The following is a 12,634-nucleotide window of genomic DNA, read 5'->3' as shown; positions in this document are numbered from 1 at the left end:
TTTGGAAAATAGATAATTATATGTAACTATATTCATTTGTATAAGATATTGTCTGTATGACTATTTAGTTGAACCATCAGTCCTTGTGTTGAATGTATGTCTGTTATAAACTATATCTCTTGTAGGTTTCAATTTGTTTTCCTTTTCTTTCAGTTTTCATCTTTAGTTGGATGTTGACATCTAACTCTATATGTATCTATTTTTATCCATTTAGGTTTATACTTGAGAACTATATGAATAGCCGTTGGATTGACAGGACCTTAAATGATTGCAATAGGCTAGAGTCAGGCATTTGAGCCAATCTGTTTTCATCGCTGCAGAAAGTGTTTCCTGGGCCTCTCATCTTGATTTCCTCATATTCTGGCATGTCCATCTTCAACACCTCTGAAACTGATATCGCTACCTTCTTCCTCATTGGAATCCCAGGGCTGGAGTCTGCCAACATTTGGGTCTCCATTCCCATTTGTCTCATGTACATTGTTGCCATCATGGGGAACTGCACTATCCTCATTTTCATAAAAATGGAGCCTTCTCTGCATGAACCCATGTATTATTTTCTATCCATGTTGGCTGTCTCTGACCTGGGACTGTCCTTCTCCTCTCTCCCTACCATGCTAAGAATATGTTTGTTCAATGCTCCAAGAATTTCCCCCAATGCCTGTATTGCTCAAGAGTTTTTCATTCATGGATTTTCAGCTATGGAATCATCAGTACTTCTCATTATGTCTTTTGATCGCTTTATTGCCATCTGCAATCCTCTGAGATATGCTTCTATCCTAACCAGTACCAGAGTCATAAAAATAGGTCTTGTCTTTTCTCTCAAAAATGTTTTGTTGATCCTTCCTTTCCCTTTCACCCTGAAACATCTAAGATACTGTAAGAAGAACCTCCTTTCCCATTCTTTCTGCCTCCATCAGGATATCATGAAGCTGGCCTGCTCTGACAACAAGATTAATGTCATTTATGGCTTGTTTGTGGCTCTCACAGGCATCCTAGACATAACGTGTATTTTCATGTCCTACATTCTGATACTTAAAGCAGTGTTGAGCATAGCATCACAGAATGAAAGGCTCAAAATCCTCAATACATGTGTTTCCCACATCATTGCTGTGCTCATCTTCTATGTTCCCATTATCTCCCTAGCTGTCATCTACCGGTTTGCCAAATACAGCTCCCCAGTTGTTAAAATCCTCATGGCTGATGTATTCCTGCTGGTACCTCCATTGATGAACCCCACTATATACTGTGTGAAGAACCAGAAGATAAGAAATTTGATTTTAGTGAAACTGTGTCAAAAATACAGCTGACAGGGGTTCTTAACCAAAATGTAAATCCAGTTAGTACAAGACACGGAGCAGCAGAGTTAATCAATCACACCATATATTAACTGCTTTACAATATACAATATCTTCTCTCAATGTGTTTATTAAGGTTGAAAACTCAGCCTTCCTGGTTAAGGATTTAGGATTAGAGTTCTTATGTAAACATAAAATGTTCTAAGCTCTCTTTTCACTCAGCTTTCCTTACCAGCCTTTTGAACACAATAGATACTTTCCATTTTGATCATGTTTAATGTAATATTCTATATGTGCATACAACTGTCTAGTGATTAGAAGTGACAGGGGATTGATTGTTCATTTAGAATATCCCTTTTGAACACATAGTTTCTCACTTAATGATGTATACCTGTGCTCTCAGGAACTGAAATTGAGAAGGGCAATGACAGCACACACATGGAGCCAATCAGACAAGCAAGTATGCATGTACACAGAGTTTACAAAAATACAAGACTAATTTGGTTCATTTATTTTGTTGTACTATTTCTTCCATGAGCATTAAGATATCATTTTCTACGTTACATAAGGCAGAACATTTTCTGTATTCAAAAGGCAAAGCAAGAGAGTTCCAGAAAAACATCAATTTCTGCTTTATTGACTACGCTAAAGCCTTCGAATGTGTGGATCACAATAAACTGTGTAAAATTCTGAAAGACATGGGAATACCAGACCACCTGACCTGCCTCTTGAGAAACCTCCATGCAGGTCAGGAAGCAACAGTTAGAACTGGACATGGAACAACAGACTGGTTCCAAATAGGAAAAGAAGTACGTCAAGGCTGTATATTGTCACCCTGCTTATTTAACTTATATGCCGAGTATATCACGAGAAACGCTGGGCTGGAAGAAGCACAAGCTGGAATCAAGATTGCCGGGAGAAATATCAATAACCTCAGATATGCAGATGACACCACCCTTATGGCAGAAAGTGAAGAGGAACTAAAAAGTCTCTTGATGAAAGTGAAAGAGGAGAGTGAAAAAGTTGGCTTAAAGCTCATCTGGTCCCATCATTTCATGGCAAATAGATGGGCAAACAGTGGAAACAGTGTCAGACTTTATTGTTTTAGGCTCTAAAATCACTGCAGATGGTGACTGCAGCCATGAAATTAAAAGACGCTTACTCCTTGGAAGAAAAGTTAGGACCAACCTAGATAGCATATTCAAAAGCAGAGATATTACTTTGCTAACGAAGGTCCGTCTAGTCCAGGCAATGGTTTTTCCAGTAGTCATGTATGGATGTGAGAGTTGGACTGTGAAGAAAGCTGAGCACCAAAAAATTTATGCTTTTGAACTGTGGTGTTGGAGAAGTCTCCTGAGAGTCCCTTGGACTGCAAGGAGATCCAACCAGTCCATTCTGAAGGAGATCGTCCCTGAGATTTCTTTGGAAGGAATGATGCTAAAGCTGAAACTCCATTACTTTGGCCACCTCATGCGAAAAGTTGACTCATTGGAAAAGACTCTGATGCTGGGAGGGACTGGGGACAGGAGGAGACGGGGATGACAGAGGATGAGATGTCTGTATGCCACCACAGACATATGGACTCACAGACTCAATGGATGTGAGTCAATGGATGTGAGTTTGAGTGAACTCCAGGGATTGGTGATGGACAGGGAGGCCTGGAGTGCTGCAATTCATGGGGTCACAAAGAGTTGGACATGACTGAGCGACTGAACTGAACTGATAGCTCATTTTACATTATATAATTTGTTTTTTCTCTTATGCAAGAATATAAACCTTGGGAAGGATTAATTTTCATAAAATAACAGCTCTCACAAAGAAATAAAATAACATCCATTATATCACTTAACTCATTTTTAATGAAAGACCAGGCAAATGATACACTTAGTACAAAGGAGACCAAATATAAAAGATACATTTATGAAAAAAATTACATTAATTTGCAAATGAGTTGAAATATGACTTCTTCCATCATATAGGACACATGACAATTTACTCTCCGCCAGATAATTTATATGAATGTCTACCAACATGAATTATTTTGACTGCTATTAGTATCTACAACTTGCGGAGTTGGAAAATAGATTAAAGACAATGAAAACTCCATGTCCCCGCATGATGAGAAGTAAATGACCCATCGGAGTGGACTGTGAACAATGAAGAATTTCCATTGAAGAATACCTTTTTTCATATAGCCTTTTCCATTTTCATGAAATATTATTTCAAAGAAAATTCATTCTTGATCCAAGAAAAGGCTCTCCTCATTAGATTTGGATTCATTATTTATACAGATGAAGAAAGAATGTTAATTTATCAGATAGGATTTCCTAAGTCTTCAGTGCTGGAAATTTCCACATAGATTCTCAGATAGGATGTTTTAAAACTGCTATTGTATTCTATCAAAAGAGGAAAGAGAGGAAGCTATAATTTAAAAAAAAATCCTTGATCAGATTACTTCTCAGGTATCCAAACATATGGGTAGTATTTTACTTTCTTGCACTCTCTAACACATCCCACCATTCTGACCTGCCATTCTGATCTCTTTTACCATCTCTATGGCTACCTATAAGTCAAGTAACAGGCTAATTTACCTAGACGGGCTTTGTCAGCATAGACTTTGCAAAGTCAGCCTTTGTTCCCTAAAAATGACTGGTCAGACCTGATTAAATGAGTAACATTTTCAATGTTGCATAATCAACTTTTCAAATTATGTCATGTTTAAAAAGAGGACAGGTTCTTATTATTACCTATAAAAGTAATACATTGTATGGAAAAGTAAAGACCCTCAATAAAAGTTTCTTGAACTCAGAGGATTCAGTGAGAATCAGCTATGACTTCATAATGTTTCATTCAATTCATAAAAGCAGAGTCTATTAGATTATTATAACTTAAGAGAATGAGGTACAGCCTCATTATATATTCAGAAAATAGAACATAAATCACATCAACAGTATTCCAAACAAACACAATAAAATGTTACTCATCAGTTCATCCAGTTCTATGCTATTTATTATTGTTCCACTCGATCTTGTTTTAGCAGTCTCATGAACTTATTTGTCTATTGACTAAAAAGAGTTATGGAAATCGTGATTCAGCCCACTGGAGCAACCTGAAAGTTACCCAGGAGTTGAGTCATAAGAGTTTGAAGTCATTGATTCAGTCCTTTTTCATTTGTTCTGACAGGTTCCTTTTGTGTTGAAGACAAAACTCCAGCCCTATTGCTGAGTACAGAGCTTTCATGAATGCATATCAGAGTTAAACAAAAATTATCTATTATTTTGAGAGAGTTAAGCTAACTTAACATGGTTAAGTTTATCTTTAAGTGGTCATTGTTAATTTATTACTTATGCTTTCAAATGTAAAAAGTCAGATGAGAATTGAGAACACAAATAATGCAACTGACAAGTAGAACTGGGTGTTTCCATGGCATGCAAAACAAGATAATAAAGCTACTACCAAAAAAAAAAAAAAAAAAAAGATTTCAAGCAAAATGTCTCTAAGGGTAATTATATACGCTATCTAAGTGCAGTAATGTTATATATGATATACAAAAATAATTGGCATAGTTTTTACCATGGAAACAACATTGATACATGACATAATAATCATGGGAAATTATATACATAATATACAGAGAAAATACCAAATAAAGAGATTAAGTGAATCTAGAGTAAGCCTAGATAACTGCATTTTTATAAAACTCCATAAGGAATTCTTATGTACATCCCAGGTTGAAAACTGCCCTTGACGCTGGATGAAAATTAAAGTTTCAAGGCCTTCTGAATTTCTAGACGACATATAACTTCACGAGATTAAATTCTAGTGGAGGAGACAGAAACTTAAAGTCATGCATACACTTATATTTTCTTTTTTAAAATTTTTACTGAAGATAGTTGATAGACAATGTTGTGTTACTCTCTGCTGCACCACAAAGTGGTTCCATTATAAACATGTATATTCTTTTTCATATTCTTTTCCATTATGGTTTATCACAGGATAGTCAATGTAGTTCCCTGTGCTATACAGTAGGACTGTCTAGTTTATCCATTGGATATATATAATATGTTGCGTTTGCTAACCCCACACTCACAATCCTTCCTTCCCCGACCACCTCACCTCTCCCTCTTGGCAATCACAAGTCTGTTCTCTATGTCTGTGAGTCTATTTCAAGTTCATTTGTGTCATATTTTAGATTCTGCATACAAGTGATATGTTATTTGTCTTTCTCTTTCTGACTTACTTCACTTAGAAGGCATGGTTATCATATCCTTTGAAACTGCTCTAAGATTATTCACATGATGCTGTCAATCAAAGTAAAGAGGAATATTCATTCTGCCAGAGGGATCCGAGGAGGCTTAGGAGATGTTTTCCTCAATGAATTAATTCTTCCTACAGGAGGTTGGATGACTCTTCTTGGTTCCAGTCCCACTGAGACTCACCTACCAAGAGTTTTCTTTTTCTCTGAGTGTGGCCTGCTGATCTGCAATCCCCGAAGTATTCTTGGTCAATAAGAAAGCACCAGGGAGGCTGTCTTTCCACCTTGCTTATAGCTTCCTTTGTTGTGCAGAAGCTTTTAATTTTAATTAGATCCCATTTGTTTATTTTTGCTTTTATTTCCGGTATTCTGGGAGGTGGATCATAGAGGATCCTGCTATGATTTATGTCTTAGACTGTTTTGCCTATGTTGTCCTCTAGGAGTTTTATAGTTTCTGGTCTTACTTTTAGATCTTTAATCCATTTTGAGTTTATTTTTGTGTATGGTGTTAGAAAATGATCTAGTTTCATTCTTTTACAAGTGGTTGACCAGTTTTCCCAGCACCACTTGTTAAAGAGGTTGTCTTTAATCCATTGTATATTCTTGCCTCCTTTATCAAAGATAAGGTGTAAGAAGACATACGGATGGCTAACAAACACATGAAAAGATGCTCAACATCACTCATTATCAGAGAAATGCAAATAAAAACCACAATGAGGTACCGTTTGACACCAGTCAGAACAGCAGCAATCCAAAAGTCTACAAGCAATAAATGCTGGAGAGGGTTTGGAGAAAAGGGAACCCTCTTACACTGTTGGTGGGAATACAAACTAGGACAGCCACTATGGAGAACAGTGTGGAGATTTCTTTAAAAATTGCAAATAGAACTGCCTTATGACCCAGCAATCCCACTGCTGGAATCCCAAGGAAACCAGAATTAAAAGAGACACCTGTACCCCAAAGTTCATCGCAGCACTGTTTATAATAGCCAGAACATGGAAACAACCTAGATGTCCATCAACAGACGAATGGATAAGAAAGCTGTGGTACATATACACAATGGAGTATTACTCAGCCATTAAAAAGAATACATTTGAATCAGTTCTAATGAGGTGGATGAAACTGGAGCCTATTATACACAGTGAAGTAAGCTAGAAAGAAAAACACCAATACAGTATACTAACACATATATATGGAATTCAGAAAGATGGCAATGATGACCCTGTATGCAAGACAGCAAAAGAGACACAGATGTATAGAATGGACTTTTGGGCTCTGTGGGAAAGGGAGAGAGTAGGATGATTTGGGAGAATGGCATTGAAACATGTATACTATCATGTAAGAAATGAATCACCAGTCTATGTTCAATACAGGGTACAGGATGCTTGGGGTTGGTGCATGGGGATGATCCAGAGAGATGATATGGGGTGGGAGGGGGGAGGGGGGTTCAGGATTGGGAACTCATGTACACCCGTGGCTGATTCATGTCAATGTATGGCAAAACCAATACAGTATTGTAAAGCAAAATAAAGTAAAAATAAAAATTTAAAAAAAAAAAACAGAAAGCACCAGGGAGGCAGGACTAGATTCTGCAGCTCTGGATAAATGGTTCTGACTACAAAGCAGTGAAATTCTGGTGATTGCTTACCACCTCCATTTCACCTTTATGCGGACATGTGGGTCCAAAGACTTAACAACTTACTGTAAGTTCTCTGATGTTCATAGCTACCACATGCCTTTGTACTATCTCAAGCAAAATAATTTACATAGTATTTGACTGATTATAGTCACTAAGTGATTAGAAATGAATGGCATTACCCTGATCTTCTGAGAAGTCCAACAATTCTGTAAATGCACAGTAGAAGGCCAGAGTTAAACAAATCTAGGCCAGAACCACTGAGTGAACACAGAAAGAAATTCAAAGCCAGGTACTCAGACTTGACTCTTGGGTGACACATTTTTAAATGGTAGTTATCAACTTACACATTACTATGCATTGTTTCTGGATGCAGATATATGAGACCACTGAGTTTGCAGTGAACATCAGTGAGAAGGCAAGAGTGACTACTAGGAGATTTTTTTTTTTTTGCCCATTGTTATTGTTCAGTCACTAAGTCATCTCAGACTCTTTGCAACCCCATGAACTGCAGCATGCCAGGCTCCTCTGTCCATCACTATCTCCCGGAGTTTGCTAAGTTCATGTCCACTAAGTGGATGATGCTATCTAAACACCTCATTTTCTGCACCCCCTTCTCCTTTTGCCTTCAACCTTTCCCAGCATCAGGGTCTTTTCCAGTGAGTCAGCTCTTTGCATCAAGTTGCCAAAGAATTGGAGCTTCAGCTTCAGCATCAGTCTTTCCAATGAATATTCAGGGTTGATTTTTAGGATTGACTGATTTGATCTCCTTGCAGTCCAAGGGATTCTCAAGAGTCTTTTCCAGCACCACAATTTGAAAGCATCAGTTCTTTAGCACTCAGTCTTCTTTACGGTCCAACTCTCACATCCATACATGACTACTGGAAAACTCATAGCTTTAATTATATGAACCATTTCCTTCAAAGTGATGTCTCTGCTTTTATATGCTATCTAGATTTGTCATAGCTTTCCTTCCAAGGAGCAAGCATCTTTTAATTTTGTGGCTACAGTCACCATCTGCAGTGTTTTAGGAGCTCAAGAAAATAAAACCTGTCACTGCTTCCAGTTTATTTTGAATGGCAGGTATAAAGAAGTCTCAGAAAAGGATGGCAAAGGACATCATAACTAACCAAGCATTTGAACAAAGAAAAGTCAAGGCAAAGGAGAGCATTTTTACTGTTTGCAAAAGGAAGAGACTTGAAAAAGCATAGTATTGCAGAAATTAAAAGGTAGCTGGAACATAATCAGGGGAGTTGAACACAGAGAGGGAGGAGGATGGTAATTAATGTCCTTTTGTGGCCAGAATTACACTGTGATCACTATTATGAATGATTAATTTCATACTTTATCTGCTTATGTTCACCACATGATAAAAATATTCACATTATGTATTTTCCTACTGGAATTCAACAATTCATTTTAGGAAAAGTAACATTTCTCTTGATCTAGAATGGTAATGCCCTTTCCATATCATAAGGACTATTATATAGTTTGAATATGAATTTTAAGTTTCCATTTGTGACCCCCTTAACAATGGGCTTTCCTGGTGGCTCAGACGGTTAAGCGTCTGCCTGCAATGCAGGAGACCCGGGTTTGATTCCTGGGTCAGGAAGATCCCCTGGAGAAGGAAATGGCAATCCACTCCAGCACTCTTGCCTGGAAAATCCCATGGACGGAGGAGCCTGATAGGCTACAGACCATGGGGTCGCAAAGAGTCAGACACGACTGAGCGACTTCACTTTCACTTTCTCTTAACAATGATTATGGAACACATTGTATTTAGCACTTTGACAGTAAATACAATCAAACAAATATAAAATAACAACTGTGGTTCTGCTATAGCTTAAATTTTTTTTTTTGATCTAGCTGATTCATAAAATTAGTGGAGCCATGAAACTCTTTGACTAGTCTTGTCATAGAGTAGCTTCAGGCTTTTCAGGTTTTGTAGGTGTTTAAAGCTCCTTATTTCTCTTTAGGGTAGCTCTTCAGCCTTTGTTCATTTCCCTGCTGAGTGTTTTCAGTGCTGCCCTCCTGTGACCTGTGTTTCTCTTTCAGTCCTCCTCTCATATCCTCATTGCTTTGACAGGATCTCTTTCAAAATGACCCCAAGTTGGCACTCCTATATTTTACTCCACATTTGGTACCTAAATCCATGTGCCTTTTAGCCTAAAGAGGCTAGCTAGCCATTTCAGTTATCCTCAAAATTTCCTAGGTAGCAGTCAGACAAATGTACGCTGTATTCAGCTATTCAAAAGCTGCATCAAGTATTCCAAGTAGGTTTTCTTGGTAAGAGGAAAAAAAAAAAAAATGTCCACATTTTAGTATGTTATATGAGAGAAACATTAAGGTAAGTATTTGGGATGTAGTTTCATTTTATTATATTAACAGCTCCATTGAGATACTGTTGTTCTATCATAACATTCAAAAACTGTTAAAATGATTTCCAAAGTTGGTGAACCACTTTAAAATCCTTCTAGAAATGTAGGAGAGTTCAGCTTTCTGAGGGGAATCATGGCTTAGGCAGTGAAGAAACTGCTTGCAATGTGGGAGACCCGGGTTTGACCCCTGGGTTGGGAAGAGCTCCTGGAGAAGAGAATGGCAACCCACACCAGCATTCTTGCTTGGAGAACTCCATGGACAGAGGAGCCTGGCAGGCTATAGTCCACGGGGTTGCAAAGAGTCAGACATGACTAAACAGCCAGCAACACTTTTAACTTTCTCCACATTCTTGTCAACAGTTAAAATTGTCTTTTTTATTTTAGTTCATCTGTGTACATGAATCGCTATCTGATTTGATTTTGACTTGCATTTTCCTAATGACTAATGATATTAAAGGATCTTCTTATCTTCATTGTAGAGTTGTAATAGTCCTTCATATATTTTGTATACAAGTCCAGATATATTATTTGCAAACATTTTTATTCTGTGGGTTGTTTTTCTCACTTTCTTGTTGATGTCATTTGAATATTTCTTAATGTTGATGAATTGTTTTTTACATATGTGCATATTTATGTAATGAATTTCATATTTAGCTTTCTGTTTGTGCCTTTGATGTCATATACATTGTTTAATCCCAGGTCACAAAAATTCATTATCTATGTTTCCTTCTAATACCTTTAATGCTTTAGCTCTTGAACTTATGCCTATGATATATTTTAAGAGAATTTTTGTATAAGGTGTGAAATAGGGGTCTAATGTCATTATTTGGGGTGTGGATATCCAGTTGTCCTAGCCCTATTTTTTTTTAAAGAATACTGTTTCTTGAAGTTAAATATTCTTCAGCAACTACAAATGCAATGCAATTGTGGTAAGTCACGCCCTCTATGATCCTATATTTATCCATACATTGTTCCAGCTAAAGGCCATCACTATCTAAAAACCAACGGTATAGGAAATAGACCTTGTGAAATTTACTGCTTCTTTTATGTATGCTAAATCTAAGGGGGAAAAAGATTATAGCTAACTGTTGGTGGTTACTTGTTTATGTTTCTCTTGATATCCTACTTATACGTATGGGTCCTGATACTATTTCTATTTACATATTATGAAATATTATCTTCATACTGTGAATTACAGGAAAATAGCTGAAGTCCCAAGACTTGTACCAAACAGTTGACTGAAGCATGTACATTTGAACTAATCTATTTCTTCCACTGCAGGAAGGCCTTTGCAAGATCTGCATTGTGATTCCTTTATACTCCTGCAATGTCCATCTTTAACATTTCTGAAAGGGAAATCTCTGCCTTCTTCCTGATTGGAATCCCCAGGATGGAGCATGTGCACATTTGGGTCTCAGTCTCCATCTGCCTTATACACCTTGTTGCTATCTTGGGGAGCTGTACCATCCTCTTTCTAATAAAAACAGAGACCTCTCTGCATGAGCCCATGTATTATTTCCTCTCCTTGTTGGCCTTCTCTGATTTAGGATTATCCATCTGCCCTCCTCCTACCATGCTGAGAATCTTCTTGTTCAATGCCACTGGAACTTCCCCTGATGCCTGTTTTGCCCAAGAGTTTTTCATTCATAGATTCTCAGCTATGGAGTCATCAGTTCTTTTTATTATGTCCATAGATCACCTTATGGCCATCCACAACCCTCTGAGATACTTCTCAATTCTGACCAGTGCCAGAGTCATTAAAGTTGGCCTTGTATTCACAGCATTATGCTTCTGTTTGTCGTTGTTTCCCCCTTTATTGTAAAGAGGCTGAAATTCGTAAGAAAAGCCTTCTATCCCACTCCTACTGTGTCCACCAGGGTGTTATGAAACTGACCTGTACTGAGAACAGGGTCAATATCACCTCAGACTGTTTATGGCTCTTACTTCTTTATTATATTTGTTGTGCATTTCTACATCTTACATGCTAATCCTAAAAGATGTTCTGAGCATCACCTCACACAAAGGCAGTCTCAAGGTCCTCAACACTTGCATCTCCCACATCTGTGCTGTGCTCGTCTTCTAGGTGCCTACTGTCACCTTGGCTGCCCTTCACCACTTTGCCAAAAATGCTTCTCCAGTTATTAGGGTCACCATAGCTGGTATCTTCCTCTGGTTCCCCCTCTAATGAATCCCATCGTGTACTCTGTAAAAAGTCAGCAGATTAGAAATCGAATCCTGGTAAAATTATGTGAAACAAAGTTGATGGGCAATTACAGCTGCAGTGGAAGCTCCCCTACTTGGCAATTCCTGAGCAACTGTAGAAATCTGAAGATGGTAATGAAAGAATAGAAACTGAATACAAGGATACACGGTACATACTTAGTGGGCCCATCAAATATCAAGTTGTTTCTTTAACTAAGCATTAACAAACAATCTAGATTAGATGTTTTAGGAGTTAGGTTTGGAATTATAATCTTTTTATAGCTAAGTTTTCCACCTCTTCTCTGGTTTTTATCTCTACAGGCATCCAACTGTATATCAACCTTAACCACAGCAACATAGGCTCAATTAAGACTAAATAGGTTTTCAAAGTATTATTCTAAACAAAAAGACAAAAACAGTAAAATAATATGTTCCTTTGCAGAATAAAAAAGAAGCCAATTATGGCTCTAATGAACTCAAACATGGTTAGCAGTATCTGAAGTGTGCTATGAGATTAACTACATATCCCCACACAAACAAAACATCTCTTACTTGTATGTGTATGCATTCTAGTCATTAGCAATTCAAATAAACTATTAAAAATTCCCCTTTCCTAAAGTACTATGAAATGCGTTTGGAGATAAAAGGCTTATATACATAAAATAATTTAAATGAAATGCAAAAAATTAATAGATAAGCAAATATTTATTTATATTTTCAATTGTTTACAATAGGAGCCTGGTAGGCTGCAGTCCATGGGGTCACTAGGAGTCGGACACGACTGAACGACTTCACTTTCACTTTTCACTTTCATGCATTGGAGAGGGAAATGACAACCCACTCCAGTGTTCTTGCCTAGAGAATCCCA

At 37.5% G+C, this 12,634-nt stretch overlaps 1 protein-coding gene and 1 pseudogene across 1 annotated transcript; both read left to right on the top strand.

The window, feature by feature from the left end:
- On the top strand, positions 348-1,307 carry LOC102169201 (olfactory receptor 51A4-like). The gene has a single exon (XM_005689930.2). It carries the CDS (start codon positions 366-368, stop codon positions 1,305-1,307), a length of 942 nt encoding a protein of 313 aa, XP_005689987.2. The 5' UTR covers positions 348-365.
- LOC102169496 lies at positions 10,892-11,913 on the top strand (annotated as a pseudogene).

The sequence above is a fragment of the Capra hircus genome, chromosome 15, assembly GCF_001704415.2.
Source record: "Capra hircus breed San Clemente chromosome 15, ASM170441v1, whole genome shotgun sequence".
Classification (NCBI taxonomy): Eukaryota; Metazoa; Chordata; class Mammalia; order Artiodactyla; family Bovidae; genus Capra; species Capra hircus.
The sequence above is the reverse complement of the archived record's forward strand: the minus strand, read 5'-3'. Positions and strand labels throughout refer to the sequence as shown.